This window comes from Sceloporus occidentalis, unplaced genomic scaffold, assembly GCF_023333645.1.
Source record: "Sceloporus occidentalis isolate IW3139 unplaced genomic scaffold, rSceOcc1.0.p SCAF_49, whole genome shotgun sequence".
In the NCBI taxonomy this organism is placed as follows: Eukaryota; Metazoa; Chordata; class Lepidosauria; order Squamata; family Phrynosomatidae; genus Sceloporus; species Sceloporus occidentalis.
The window spans coordinates 2,323,485-2,340,293 of record NW_028317029.1 but is presented as its reverse complement, the minus strand read 5'-3'; the positions used below and the strand labels follow the sequence as shown (position 1 = coordinate 2,340,293).

At 39.1% G+C, this 16,809-nt stretch overlaps 1 protein-coding gene across 1 annotated transcript in view; it reads right to left on the bottom strand.

Annotated features, from left to right (window-relative positions):
* LOC149288903 (cytoplasmic dynein 2 heavy chain 1-like) overlaps positions 1-16,809 on the bottom strand; it is a 140,725-nt gene that overhangs the window by 52,764 nt on the left and 71,152 nt on the right. Inside the window, exons 79-82 of the mRNA XM_089491172.1 lie at positions 11,502-11,657; positions 10,556-10,631; positions 8,975-9,186; positions 8,253-8,357 (exon numbers count right to left, since the gene is read on the bottom strand). Of these exons, the coding sequence (XP_089347298.1) occupies positions 8,253-8,357; positions 8,975-9,186; positions 10,556-10,631; positions 11,502-11,657 (549 nt within the window). The remainder of the gene's footprint in view (positions 1-8,252; positions 8,358-8,974; positions 9,187-10,555; positions 10,632-11,501; positions 11,658-16,809) is intronic.

Genomic DNA, 16,809 nt, shown 5'->3' with positions numbered 1-16,809 from the left:
TTGAAACGATCCCTGCATTCTGCTGAAAGCACTTCATGAGAGCTAGAAAGACACAAATATGTCACAAAATAACAGAAAAACAGATTGAAGCGTCAGCCTCTGGTGAGCGGCACCTGGGTGGAGTATTTCTTCGGCACATACACCTTCACCAGATAACACCCCACCATACTAACATAAAAACTTGTTCTAACACTCTATACTGACATACACACAGACACTCTGTATCTCTCTCAGTGAGCACTTCTCTTACCCGGACGCCTGTACCCCCACCTGTACCCACTTTAGCGTGCCCCTGTCTGAAAGCGTTTTTAAAAAAAAAAAAATTAAGATAAATGTCACCGACTAATTAACCATCACAAATGGGAATTTGCAAATGGGAGCCCCCCCCGTCTGCAATAAATACAAAACCAAAAACCCACATCCTCCATAAAATGTACGAAACTATCTACATACGGATTGTAATATAAATGGAACCATAATGGTCTCTTAAAGGTGCTGTTCCATCTACCCTGCTGAATGTAAAACCTTCCCAGGAAAAGGCACCATTACTAAAGCTTAGTAAATGTCAAAAACCATCCCAGAAAAAATAGTCACATCAAAGTTTTCCTCCTTCATAGTTTTTGCCGGGAACACATATTTGTCATGTGATACAAAAAGCAGTCACTGATAGGTTGTTGCTATACAAAAAAAGTATATATATTTTTTTTGTTTCTGTTTCTTGTTTTAGGTGATTCAACTTCCAGAAGAAAGAATAAAATGACAGATCTGCTAAAGTTTATTTACTTAAAATCGTAGAGACAGCTATTAATTTTTTGTCTAAATGGGGCCACATCTTAAATCAACATTAACCTGCAAGGATTTCCCAAACTATGATGTAATTTACAAAAATCTGGGTGCCCTTCAAGTAATTTCCGAGTATGTAATATTAGGCATAGGTGTCATGATGAAGTGCAGAGCGCATGCAGTCGCATTATTTCTACTCCCATTGCCAGTCTGCAGTAAATAACGCAGGAGTGAACGCACGCATGTACAACCCGAAAACAAATCTATCACTTCTCTTTTTTACATTATGTTTTGTTTCTAAGTTATTCCAGTTTATACTTTCTAGCTCTAAAATAAAACCACCACCCTCCACCGATAGACAACTGGAACTGGGCATATCTCCCAGTGGAATCGGCCTAGCAGGGACTCGTAACATGCTTCCAATGCACATTAGTAGCAGACCAAACATGCGCATATGTGGGCACTCGCGGGGCCGACTGCTTTTTTGCCCAGGCCCACAAACTTCCCACCTACTCAACAACCTCTAAAGGCCATCTTGGACTATCCGTCCCCTACATGTGGCTAGCCCTGCTCCTTTGCGAAGTAAAGGAGAGCTCGGAGTAGCCTCCCTTGGGAAGCTCCGAGGTTTGCACATGCGCCTCTAGCACTGGAGATCAGCTTTCTAGGGAAACCACACGGATGTACGAATACAGTTAGAATAGGGCAGAGCGACAATTTAAAATATAATACACTGCGGCAGAGGACATTTTTACTATATATTTTTGCTATATATTGTACATATACACGCGCGCACACACACACACACGTGTCAGAATTAGAACAGGGAGTAATTAGAACTGACATGACCTACTCATCTTCTAAACGTTCATTATTACAGTGTTAGTTATATATAAATATATAAACAAAATATATATAATTATATTATATATAAATATATAAACATTACATTACATGTATGAACTACAGGCTCCCCCCATACCGTAGGATTTATTTGTAGTTTTCCTCTTTTGTATTTTAATATTTGATAAAAGTTACATTTCACGGTTACTTTCACTTTCTTTTGATACGGTTATAATATTACAGCATTTTGTACATCTATAATTTAAAAAGTACAGTTTCTTACAACAGGGAGAAATACATTTTGAATAATACAAGCAGGTAGCGTTCACGTCTTAGCAGATGATTCATGCCACGGACGATATCGATCAACGCTGAAATGCTCCCATGTTAACTGATCAATCCTTTCTGTATCTTGTATTAAAAAAAAATAAAAAAAATCGTGCAATTTGTTGCCAGATTCTTTTGGAGAATAACCAGTGATAAAAATTGGAGTAAATTAACTCGCAGCATTGACCCGGGTTTAGTTCAAAAAGCCTCGGGAATTAAAGCATATCTCCTCCAGGATATTCTCTTCCGTATATCGCTGAAACTGCAAGGTCATACGGACCCTAAAAAACTCTAGATTAAACCATCCCGCGATAAATGTTAATTAACGTATACAATTTGACTGCAATGCAGACTTAATGGCTATAAAGTCACATTGCTTATTACCCCCCTGTCTGTTTATGGCGCGCGTTTACCGACACTTGACATTCCCCGCCATATGGTTAGTTGGGTGAATGGAGCTCCCAAAAGCAGCTCTAGGAAGTGTCCTATAATTTAATCATTTCGAATAATACAGGATAAACATGTTTCAAATCAAGGTATAAATTGATGTGACGCACATGCTGCATTACGGAAAAAGTAGCTTCCAAGTACATGCAGAATTTTTATCTGTAGACATTTGCAGCGTTCATCTTCTGGCACATCATTTGTCTTATCACAGGTGAGCTCACCAAAAACGAGCCTGCCGGTGACCTAGTCGGTGACAGAAAGGGGATTGTGGCCTTTGAGGCTTTAAAGGGACGGTTTAATATAAAAAAATGCTTAGTTTTTTAGTAAGTAGTAGTAGTGTTAGTTGGTTTTAGCTGCCTACGACTTATATACTGTGAAAAATGTGGGTTTTTCTCCCATTTTTTAAAGTTTTCCCCAGACCATCATTAGAATAACCTGGCATTACACATACACAGTTGGAACACGGTCGTGTTACGCTTCCCCACGATAGTAAAGATTGATGTTGGTGGCCAAACATTTTTGGTGCTGCTTTTACCAATCCTTTAACCCATCACATCAAGAAACTGCTGCGATTTGTACCTCGTTGATACGTTCTAGGATTTATAACAGTACTTTGTTTTTCCAAGCATAAGACGGGGATGCGATTTTAGTCTGCTGCACACATCCCTATGGAGAGGGAAAATTGGACCTTTTTTCCCTAAAGCCTTATTCTTCCAAAGATCAAAAGTATAAACACTGATATCTTTATACTTCAAAGGCACTTAACTGCCAGTCGCTCCCCCCAAATGAACTACTCGGCAAAATATTTAGAGCATAATGCCCTATTTTCTCTCCAAAACACGTGAGTTGCCATGGAGAGCAACAAATTGCAAGAATGTTACATAGAAACTAGGGTGCATTAGAAGGATAACCGTACAAGGTAGGGTTTTTATGTTATACTTTCCTATTTGTAGTCCACCGGATAAAGCTTATCCGCTATCTAGTACAAGGATCTCGAACGAAACCCAAAAGATTTAAACAGTTAGGCTATTGTCTTGACCCAATCCCATGTGGATGACGCTCCTTCAATGCAACAACACAAGTATGAGCAACAGAGAAAACAATGTCATATAAATGAAATATCCACTGAGAATTAAAGTGCAGGAGGGTCAGATGTAATGTTAGGAAGGCTTACATTACTACGTGGAACAGCCTCCCAGCAGAAGTGGAATCTAAGACTAATCTATGACCCTGATTAAGGTCAGAGCCTCATCTGCCCATTGGTTTTATTTGGAAAAGGTTCTTATTTGCCTTCAAATTCTAGGTTTAAAGTTAAAATAAAACCCATGTTTCATCACACATATTTGTTATTGACTGTAAATGTATTATAAAATGCCACAAAAACATACAGTGCTTTCTTACATCGCTCAAATTGGATGGTTCTATAAATATGCTAAAATGTGTCTTTTTTGCATTTATCCATTTTGGTGCAATAACAGGAGGGTATAAGTTGCTCTCGGCAAGGGTTTAACATTGTAATCACGAGTGCGGAGAATTTAGAGAATAGAAAATATTCAGTATTTTCACAAAAGACAAAAGAAAAACATTAATATTGCAAGTATTTTTTTTCGGGGGGGGGGGGGTTGGTTTACATACATACAGTGAGATTTAAATGTCTGATAGACTTGGTTTTGCCAAAAGGGATGCACTGATTACTAAAAGAAAGAGAATGAGTCACTTTGTTGCAGGCTATTCTCAGAAGCGCACTGCATCATTTCCCCGGATATACTAACGCTATCTGTCACAGCTCAACATCTTAATATCACACACGCGATTTTCACAAAGCTGCGCTAAAATATTTCGCTGAAGGTTAAGCTTGAACAAAAGGAAATATTTCTGCTGCCCATGGCATTGAAAAACCTCATCTAATCACTTTAACAAAGACGCGGGATGGACGTAAGACTCGGAGAACTTTGATTAGTATCGATGGGTTCTATGCAGATTTCTACTTGGCTAAAATGTCCTTCTCCCTTCTAAACCCATCCCGGGCTCGTAAGAGGGATAATGTGAAATGCAAAGGTCTGGATTCAACTAGATAAATCTATAAATGTCCGCGGCGGTAAAAATAAGTAAATAAAAGCGTTCCGGAGACTTTCTGGGTCCTGCTTTATGTTATTACACTGTCTCTAGCAAACGGTCAATAACTTGTTAATGTTTACTCTTCCCGAAGGTTTCAGGACCAGATGCTGCAAATCCCATAATAAGTAAAGAGTGATAATGGCTTCAGTAAGACGGTCAACAAACAGTGTGTAAAAAAAGGGAAATCTACGCTTCAAATGACCTTGAAGAAGACTCGCGTCCAAGGCCTGCTGAGTTTTTAAAACAGAGAGCGATGCTTGCTCTTGGCTTTGTGATATTATAAATTATACACACACAATAAGGTTCGGGAGTCTTGGTTCTTCAACACAGACTGTTTTTTATCTGATTGTTCATAGAAAGATGCAAACCAGGAATAATGGAGCGCATATACATAGGGGAAGAAAAATAAAACAAAAACAATGGTGTAGTATGTCAAAAAAAAATTATAAATGAAAAAGTGTAAGTTCCACTCACAAAAGGACTGAATAAGCAGGCTCATCAAATGTCAAGCTTCTAAAACTGTAATCTGTAAAAACAAGCAGAAACCAGGATGGTGCAGTATCTTCAGCAAACTGATCTTAAAAGATCAAAATGCACTTACAATTGAGATGTAGCACAACTCAAAGAGTATTGTGCAAAAGCATGTAGAAATAAAGCATCCGGTGTATGGTGATAAAATCTCTCCAATTTATTCTCTCTCTCTCAACGCGTTTCGCCGATGGGTCGTCGGCTTCATCAGGAGAAAAGGAAATCAAACGGCAGTATAAATCATAAAAAGTTCCGTATAGCATCAATCGTCCATTTAAATAGATGTGAGCTTTCCGGGTACGTCATCACGTCCTCAGTCGCGTCTTCAGTCGCATCATCCCGTCCTCAGTACAGCTACATGAGGCTACGGTGTTTTATCACCATACACCGGATGCTTTATTTCTACATGCTTTTGCACAATACTCTTTGAGTTGTGCTACATCTCAATTGTAAGTGCATTTTGATCTTTTAAGATCAGTTTGCTGAAGATACTGCACCATCCTGGTTTCTGCTTGTTTTTACAGATTACAGTTTTAGAAGCTTAACATTTGATGAGCCTGCTTATTCAGTCCTTTTGTGAGTGGAACTTACACTTTTTCATTTATAATTTTTTTTTGACATACACCATTGTTTTTGTTTTATTTTTCTTCCCCTATGTATATGCGCTCCATTATTCCTGGTTTGCTTCTGTATACACTTTGAGGAAGAGTGTTGTTTGGTAGCTGCTCTCATTGTGGGAAGTATTTATTTTTATTTTATATTCACACGTGGGATTTCGGTTTTCTATTTGTGTTCACTTGTTCATAGAAAGAAGTAATATATTATAATCAGTTGATAGTTAGGAATACATTATTTAGCACAGAGACAAATCTTTGTTAAATCTTTATGTGAAAACCCGCTGACACAATATATCTCATTCAAAGGATAACATCCTAGCACCCATGGGAGCGGTATGTATTAGTATGGTCCTGCTAGTGCTTCTACTAGTGCTCCTGCCTGATGCGGAGTTTGAAGAAGGACATCCGTTGAAATACCTTTTTGTACTCACGTCAAAGGAGATCAGTGAAGTAATTGAAGGACATTATTCCCTGAGTGCTGACAAATGTTCCTGGTTCCAAACTGTAACTAAATCAACTATTTCTAAGGGGGGAAAACAATGCACATTGGATAGATTTACTATTTAGGAGGTGTGGATTTTTCAATGATGAACTTTGACATTTGGTTATCCTGTGCCCATGCACTATTTGGGACATCTTTGAGCCTGGCCAAATCATTTTGGTGGAGGAAATAGCCAGACGAGGAGATGCTTTGGCTATTCTGTGACTTCTCCAATTTGACTAAACTCTATTCTGCAGAGGCATGCCTTGGCTTCTGGCTTAAAGTCATGAGGATTCATGTTACAGCAGGACAACAATCCTGAACATACATCAAAGCTGAGTCAGGTGTATCTGAAGACCAAGGAAAGCTAATTATTATTATTATCTTTTATTTATATAGCGCCAATTTACACAGCGCTATATACAATACATATACTAAAGGGGTATGACAAGACTTTTGCACAGCTTTTCCCACCACAATCACCGGACTTCAACCCCGGACTTTAATAATTTGGAAATAGAAAAAGCGCAACACTTACTGGGATGCTTCAAAAAAAGTGTTAGAATAATGTGGATTGTAGAATGCTGCACAGACTTGTGGAATCAATGCCAGACAGAGTTAAATCAATCATGAATGCAAAATGTGCCCCCCAATACATAATATTGCGAATTTTTGGATTTTTAGTACATACGTTACAATGTCAATGTCAATGACATGTAAAAGCTACCAGACGATTTAATCCAACAGGACACCTATCGGCAATAGTATTAGTGTTACCAAAATTCCATTATTGAAGCCGGTCAATTCAATTTATCCTCATCAAATTATTATTTTAACTCTCTCCATGCACTAATTCTACCACCAGCCTTTGTCAAACTTTGTGGTAGTATTTTTTTTTTTTAGTTTTCACACACATTTAAATTCAGGTATGAGTATACAGCTCCTGGTATATGGCACTTCCAAACACCCCAATATGTGTTCAACAACATCTCCTAAGTACAGCGATACGACCCATACCTGGGTGGGTCAGGTTGTTTGGGAGGGTAAAATGCCACATTTGGGGCACACACAATTCAGTTCTGGAACTTGGAACTTTGACATGTTGAAAATTCTGACCCCATTTCCTATTTGGGAGAACATTGAACCCGGCCTATTCAACTTACCCCATCAAAACATATATTTTTGAAAATATTTAGGAGGTGTTGAACTTTGATATTTGGTTATCCTGTGCCCATGCACTCTTTGGGACACTCTTTGAGCCCGGCCAATATACCATATATCAAACCATATATTTTTGAAAACTAGACACCCCAGGGTATTTTTTAAATCCTGGTATTTTAACCAGCCTTTGCCAAAAGTTTTTGGTAGTAATTTTTTTCACACAAATTGTATCAGATGTGCCAAACACCGCAATATGTGTTCAAAAACACCCCCTGAGTACAGTGATATGACCCATGCATTGGTTTGGGGGCTACGAGATTTAGGAGGTGCACGTTTTTTTTTTTACATCTGGCTAGTTTGCGCCTATGTCTTATTTATGACATCTTTGAAACCAGCCAATTCAATGTACCCCATCAAACCACTAGACACTCCAGGGTATTACAAATACTGGTATTTTACCTCTTTTCATGGCAGGATTCTTGGGAAGATACAGCGCCAATTTTAGGAAGGGGCTCCTGACTTTGTGTTGCGGAATACCTCTATGTACAATCACTTTAGCAACACTGACTAAGCACTTCTTTTCAGCATCTGGAAGCAATCGTACAGGTCACCTACATTTTTTTCTTTTGGTGTTGCTGGATGTTCAGCAATACCAGCTGAGTGAAGAAAGCCATGAAGGATTGCTTTCAACGCTCGTTTAACCCCATGATGTGCCAGGCACATCAATTGTCGTCAAAGGTGTTAAACACTGATAGCACTATACATGTATGAATGTATGTATTAAATTGTACAGAGCAAGGTATTTATATGCGTAGTTCTGGTGCATAATACCTACATTTTCAAGTACCTTCAGGGTAAAACTAGAAAAGCAGAAAAATACCGTTCAAGACAATAACAATCAAGCAAAACATGTATTTATTCCTTTTTTGGCAGAATTCACATCTCCATACCTGTGTACTGATCATGCGCTGGGATGAACGCTCAATGTTGGCAGGAAGACCAAAAAAGCTTGGTTTGTCATCCTCTGGAAGGCTTTCTATAACACCACGATACTCCTATGATAGTAAGTAAAAACAAAGTGAAATACTTTGCAGATGGGGTCATCCTCCACCAACAAGCTAGCCTCATCCAAATTTTACCAGAAGTGCCACTGGCACATCTCTCTCTTTCTACGAGCACTTCTTCCTTCAGAGATTGCATGCTTCCTGATGCTGGGCACCAGGATATGTACAGGTCACAAGGGTGTATGGAGACATCTGTGCCAAAAGTTGCAAAGATCTCTATTATGACCAAAGGAAAAGCTGCTGCGGGGCCCTAAGGTAAGCCTGTCCTGATGGTCTTGAGCCCATCCCAGGTTAATAAGACATTAGCATGTTTAGCAGGTTATGGTACCACTGGCACAGGTGGCTTCTGGTTGGGTTTAATCATGTGACTCTAGGGAAGAATGTACATTCAGCGTACATTATGACCCAGCAACTACCTACTGATGTATATATATGCAAAGGCATGCACCCTATACAGGCATCAGGACATCAGGTGCAGTTGCCAGTAATTACAGTGTGCTAAAATAATTATAATAGCAATTGAAACAATTTAACACATAGTTCACACAGGACTTTTATGCATTGATCTACACGCAGAATAATATGACCAAATACTACACACTTCTTACCATAATGCTGCAGGAATTTGGCAAGGTCACGGGTACGGGGAAATGAGTCATTTTGCTGCTCCTCATCTGAGAGCCTCCAATTGCTTGAGAATTGAAAAACTGTTCCAAATAGGATCGAAGCACTCGCAAATCAAAGTAGTTGTCTACCCGTCCTCCATAAATTGCATTTTCTAAAAGGCCTTGGACGAAATCCCACTGAAAGTCTCTGCCACCTGCAGGTGACAGCGCACGCGATTTAGAACAAAATCTCTGAGATTTATTCAGCGATTATCAATATTCGACTTGCGACATACAATTTATTTTTGTGGTAGAAATAGAGAGGCGCGTGTGAAAAAAGATGATGAACATATGTTTGGGGGGAAATGTAAGATTACAGATACACAGAAAAATCCGTCCTAATTTACCATGTGTGACTCCATAAAATTAATGTCATCGGGGTTGATGACTTTTCACCGCTTGCATCTCTTCGACGATGGCTGACATAAGAACTAGGCTTTATTCACTTCTCAAGGACAGTGTTTCAATTGGAACATGATTGGCTAATCGAACGTACAATTATAGTCTCTAATAACCATAAATCACATCTAAATAGCAGGGGAAAATGGCCAGACTAGAAGGGCTGAATGGCCATCTGATCTGCCATCTATAATTCCAAGTGAAAAGCGTATACAATAAATTAGCGCCGATCAACTTCGGAACATGACGTGACATTCAGTAGTTTATTCGCCAAACCATGCAGTTGAGAAGACATTATCTCATCAAATTATCAATGCATTATTAATGTTCAGCACAGATGAGTTGATCCTGCACGAGGGACTCAAGTAGCGTTGTATAGTAATGACGCAGGTGAGAAAACCTTACGACATTACTAACCAGCAACTCACAGGTTAGTGAATAAACCCCCATACTTTAAGCATATATTTGTCAGGATGGGGGTGTTGCTTTGCATGTACATTACTATTACCCTAGAATTTTATATATTTAGAATTATGGGTTTAAGCATAACTAAATCCATTCATTAAAAGAACCTTTTTGTTGTAATTGTTTTTGGAGATATTTCGTTTAAATGTTAACTTCATGGAAGCTGCGATCTGTGTCAGGGTGGCAGAGCCGGGATTGTCTCCCTTCTCCTCCCTGGACCTCTGCAAAGGCTGCCTGAACTAATTAATACTAATCAGCGGGGTAACAATATAGGAGAAAGAAAATCATAGGAAGGCATAAACACACAGATCCTGAGAACACGAGGTGAAGACACCACTCCCAATGGTATTAATATGAGTTTTTTACATGTAGATATAGATTATTTTAAACCTGTAAATTTAGGTAGGTTTATCTACTGAACAAATCTGTAAAACGTAGGATATGGGACAAGTGACAAGTCCCCTTAAAACGGTAATATCTATATCAGTTTTTTTTTCCTTGTTTGATTACAATGTTGTTAAGCTAAAAAAAAAGGGGGGGGGGTGAAAAAGAGTGTCAAATGAAATAGAAGGAAAAAAATCAAATACAATTTTAACGACTATTACTCAACAACCTCCCAATGTTAACACTTTATCACCGACCAAAATCACATCTACTAACCTTCATAAAGTCGATCAATAATGTCATATGCTGCACGCAGATCTGATAATGAAAATTCATAAAACTTTGTCCATCCCTATAACATTATCAAATGAAACAATGTTACACCACCTGCAGGAAAATGATCAATACACAAAGCTTTGACATCATGGTCGCGCATGTTCCCTTCAGAACAATGTGACTAGAACGTCCCTTTAACAGGACCGCTTATAAAAAACAAAACGGGACGCAGCGATTTTAACCCACTCCTGTAAAATAGGTTTATTGTAACTATCCCTGACTACAGTGGCCAACCCTGTCAGCCCACTTTATTGTCCATAAGGTTTTATTAAACTGGCCATGATGATTAAATTTGGGGTTTTAAGCGGTCTCACTATAAGTTATTTCTAGAGATCCTGCAGAAGAGGTGTCTTCAGGTTGAAAAGCAGCAAAAATACGATAGCAAGTGAACTAGTGTAACCTTACAAGGTGTGCATATTACAAGGCTGACTCTCTCCCTCGCTATATATTATATATATATATATATATATATATATATATATATATATATATATATACACACACACACACACACACACACACACACACACACACACAACCAAGATGAATATCTAGAGCTCTGAAGACAATGTCTTCTGTCTTCCCTTCTATTAGGCATTTTGCCAGTAAAACTTTTCAAGATGGTTTCCCAAAGTGGGAGTTCTATGTGACTTTTCTTTCTTTTGAGAGTTGTGAGACACTATGTGACAAAGTTACAAAAAAACAAAAAGAAAAAAACAGGAGACTATGACAGGCAAAAGACGCAGAAAAGAAATAAGTATAAATAGATGGAAAGAATGGCCAAGAGAAAACCAAAAACGCACGAGCACGACGAGCACGGTGAGAAAATAAATAAAACCACACAGATCCAGCATCTAAGGTAAAAAAAATAGACATATCTGTTTACCTGGGGAATGTAATTCCTCCGTTCCTGACACACAGCATGGAACCAGGCGAGGCTGAACAAAGCCTGTGCTCGGGATGGGAGGTTCCGCTTGTTTATCTGTTCTGGTGTCCAGGATTCATATGTCCTCATCAGGTTCTTCTTCAAACCAGGTGGTGCCTACAATGTAACAAAACAGTAAAACAGTTTTAAACTTAGAGAACACTCACATATTTGTGATTTTACACTGCCTTAAAGGAACACTAAACCTTACAGTGTTTATAAACAATGAGGGAATTGGGTCAACAATTGTATTACTTTTCCATTCTTTAAAGGTTCATTACAGAACTGAAATACCCTACAGAGCTTTTTAGAACTTAATATGTGCAGTCCTTATACATATCTAAAAGGTATAATACCGGACAACCTTCTAGAGTAGCTACCCAGAGATCTCCCACATAGAACTTTAAATGAGTTGGGAGGGGGGGGGATTGAGTAGGTGGTGGGGGTGTCTAAATGAAAGAGGAGAACTCCGGGAAGCAGGTCTTTACCCAGATACTCGGGGTCAAATGCAGAGAGTTCCAAGCAGCGTCGTCCCTTTAAGAGATAGAGCACCAGGATACGAAGTTATATCCCGGCACCCCATGTCATTAAATATGCGCAGTGCCTTCTAATACAGTCTAGAGTCTGCGCAAACCTCCATAGTGTAAAAGGGACACTTTAGGAGATCTCCCCTGTAAACAACCCATTGAACAGTGGTACATCAGGGGTGATTTCCCCCCCTGCTACTCTAGGACTAGTGAGCCTAGGCTAGGGAATACCACTGGTTCCAAGGTATTGGTATAATTAAAGTGAAATGCTTGTATTAGAACCTAGTGTTTCATCTTCACCTAACTGTACCCCTAAGAACTGTCCTGGCTGCTTTTCCACTCATAATGTCATAAAGGTGCCATAAATTCCACATCTGTAAACGTTTGGCCACTGAATTGGTAACCAAATGGGTAGTAATCCATTGATCTAGTGGCCAAAGGTTCTATAGCCAACACAAAAATGAATGGGGATAGGGGGCAGCCATGCCTTGTGCCACTGGTGAGTTTAAACAGAGAGGAAGTAAAAATTCCTGCTTTTAAAAATTGCTTGGGTAGGTTATAGTGTTTCAAGGCTTATCTCATACAGCCCCAATACATTCTGTCAAATCTTCTTCAACGTCTAGGGAAACTAAAGCTGCCTGTCATTGCCTGTGCTGAAATTAGACAGAAAAGGTTTCCAGGAACTAACCCAACCTGGTCCTTATGAATCAGGTCAGGAAGAATGACATTCAATCTATTAGCCAGAATTTTGGCAAATAATTTCACATCAACATTAAATAGATTGCTGTAAAGCTGGCAGGGCATGTAGGAGGCTTGTCTGGCCACCTCTTTAAAAAAAAAAAGTTACACATTTCTGATAATTTTTCTATTACTATATTATACAATGAGAAAAGGTTTTAAGAGCTGCATGATGTGGGACACACTGAACTCAAACAAGCACACTTATCCCATGGGGTGAGAATGAATTTGAGCTACAGACAGGAATGCTAACAAGTATGTATAATATGACACAAATGACACAGAATAGTGGTTTTGCATAGAGGTATTGAGCAAACTATTCAGCTGCTTGCAAAAAAATATATATATAACACACCATAAATATTATCTAACAGTCATTTGGATGAGGCCCGAATTTCAAAGATCACATATATATATTTTTACTTTTATTTTTTGCTAATTAGCATTAGTTTGTACTTGATTAAATAACTTATTGGAATGGTTTACGGAGTTAATGTCCACAGGCAAATTATAATAATTGTGCAGTGTAGTATAATCAAAGTCAAGGTACACAAAAAAAGTAATTTAGTGTATGCTTGCATTTTGTAGATTGCTTTTATTCACTCAATTATGGTTTTTGAAAGTCAGATATTAGAGCTAGAAGTTTATTTTTTATGCTGCAATAATGTCATCGACATATTGATCGGATTCAGAAGCTCTCCAAGCTAGTAATCGTGGGCCCGTGGCACATTAACATCCTAACATTTCCTACTGGATTTGACATCAAACTTTAAGTAATTATCAAGTACGTAACACAACTGGTTTTTAAATGACGCTTTTTCAATGTTTGAAATCACAGCGACGGCAGCATTTTAGATATTCAGGAAAGAGACTATTAAAAAAAAAAAAAAAAAAACTACCAGGAAAAGAAGGAAGAACACTTTAAATTTTATAAAAGACCTTTCTATAAACACTTGTCTTCTAAATGTAAGCATCCAAAAATAGAATGAAAGCATCTTACGATCTGCTTATGTGATTTTAGGAGCGAGTGTTTCCTTGTATAGAAAATTGCTTATATCTCAATTTTTCTAGTGGTTCTATTGAATGGAAGCGCACATGGATCCACTTTGGAACACAAGTATGGGTAATTTTGAGTCATCCTAGTCCCACGGGCAATTATTGCTATGTAATTATCACTAACGTGGGCATACGTTTTTTTTCTCAAAAAGCAATATTTTGCAGTTACACGATACTAATCATTTGATACGTTAAGAGTTACTGATGTTTGTGAGGGCTGTACGCATGTCTACTAAATTCAAGGGTTAATACAGGTCCCTGCGGTGCAGGAGGCAGCAGGACTTTGGCAACCAAACCTTCTGGGTGAAGAAGTCAGTCCTTTGAATCTAGCCCTAATTTTCTGTTATTGACGTCTAATATTTTATTACGGGGCACAAATTGTTCACTTACCACAGCCCGTATTAGCAGAAAAACTGCATTTGTAATCCCCATTGTTAATATAATATATGTACAAATGTAACATACAAGACATTCTGCAATACAGTGGGTAAAGAAAATCCTAATGCCCCAAGGGTAACGTATATGTCATCATTAGTCAGGGCTATCTTCCATAAGTGTCGCTAACTGTCTCGCCTCTGTCTCTACCTGGATGTCTGCACGTTTCCGGAAATTCAATCGCTTCAAAACCGAACTTCTCATCTTCCGTCCCTCCAACGCTAAGACTCCCCCATCGGCTTCCCTCAATGTTAATGGTGCCATCATCTCCCAGTCTACTCACGCGGGCTGTCTTGGAGTCACCCTTGACTCCAACCTTTCGTTCACCCCCTACCATTCAGTCGGTCTCTAAAAAGTGTCTCTAACTTAAAAACATTGCCCGCATCCGTGCCTTCTTAATACAGCATGCCACTAAAGCCCTTGTCTATGCCCTTATTATCTCCCGCCTTGATTATTGTAACTCTGTCTTAGCCGGTCTCCCTCTTAACTGTCTCACCCCTCTACAATCCACCATGAATGCTGCTGCCAGACTCATCTTCCTCTCCCATCGCTTTACTAACGTCTCTCCCCTGTCAGTCTCTTCACCGGCTGCCTGTGCGCTTCAGGATTCACTTCAAAATCCTCACGCTTACCTTTAAAGCTCTTCTCAGCGGTTCCCCTCCCTACATCTTCTCACTCATCTCTAAATACACTCCACACCGGTCTCTCCGCTCATCCAATGATCTCCTTCTATCCCCTCAAAAAGCAATATTTTGCAGTTACACAATACTAATCATTTGATACGTTAAGAGTTACTGATGTTTGTGAGGGATGTACGCATGTCTACTAAATTCAAGGGTTAATACAGGTCCCTGCGGTGCAGGAGGCAGCAGGACTTTGGCAACCAAACCTTCTGGGTGAAGAAGTCAGTCCTAATTTTCCCCTCCTTCTATCCCCTCCTCTGATTTCTCGCTCTCATGCCCGCTTACAAGATTTCTCCAGGGCTGCCCCTATCCTCTGGAATGCCCTCCCCCGGCCCATCCGCCTTTCCCCCTGCCTTTATTCCTTCAAAAAATCCCTCAAGACCCACTTCTTTAAGGATGCTTACAACATAGGACATTAACCCCTTTCCTCCCATATTCCTTTAGCTCAGCTTTCCTAGTCCCTCTCCTGCAATACTTTTACTAGTGTGGCTGGTCCATCCCTAACAACGGCACTTTTACCTATTGTGTAATACACCCTAAATTCCTCTAGATTGTAAGCTCCTTTGAGCAGGGCCCTCCTCACCTGTTGTCTCTGTTAGTCAAACTGTTATGTTACATACTATTTGTTATGTCCTGTCCACCCACTGTACAGTGCTATGGAATTTGATGGCGCTATATAAAACAATAAATAATAATAACAATAAGTGATTAATGACAGTGTGGGTTACAGAAGGGGTGTTATTTTTTCTTTGTGTAGCATAAGATATTTGACATAGATAAATGCAAGATGACGCCGTGGTGCCATTTGATCCCTAAACACTTTATCGTGCATTTATCTAGCTGGACAATTGCATTCCCCCTGAATTTATTTTAAGAGTTGCCTTGATTAGTATCGAAGTTGTGGTGCTATTTGATCCCTAAACACACACACACCAACCAAGGCAACTCTCTATATAACATAAAGAGATGCATTTAATCGTCCATCTGGAGACCTGAAGTTCTGATGTGGGCTTCAAGAACGTTTTTATGATGCCAGAAAACTCATGAGAAAAATTTCTGGTCCTGAAGCCATTACATCAACAACAACAATGTCCTGTCAATAAGAATGAGATGCCTGCCGGTCAGAATTACCATTTCCTTTTCTCATTGGCATCACAATGGACTCTTCTCATGGCAAACTTACAACCTCACCTATACGCAGATGAAACACAAACCGGCCTCCTTCCCTTATTTCTAACAGCCTTTCGCTTTCTTGGATGCTTCACGCGCCACCCGAAACCCAGCTTCTCTGGAACAATTCTACACTTTCCTCCACACTTTCCCAGGACCATATGTATCTCTCTCTTTAGGGGTCTAACTCAGTCCTTCTCCCTCTCCTGATCCTACACGCACTTAAATCCACTACTACTATCCCGTTACGTCAAATAAAAAAAAAAAATTAACACATTCAAATATACACCGAGAACGGGAAATATACTCTTTCCACCAGATTGCCACACAACATAAAACACTTCATAACCGAATACAGAACTCGGTAGAAGTTTGCCGCACACAACATAAAACATTCAAAGCTGAAGGAAACAAATTACGGATGAAATACTAGGAATTATTAATTTTGTGAATTAAATATCACCAACCACAAATGACTTTTGGATTTTGCCAGCATCATTGTAATTTCTTTAATATATATTGAACGTGATTGTATATACAAGGAAGACTTATTTTTTATTTATTTTTTAAATAAACAATGATATGAAAGTAGGCCAAAAATCCCAAATCAAACTTCTCCATAGGAACCGTTTGTCGGATGTTATTTTCAATGGAAATGTT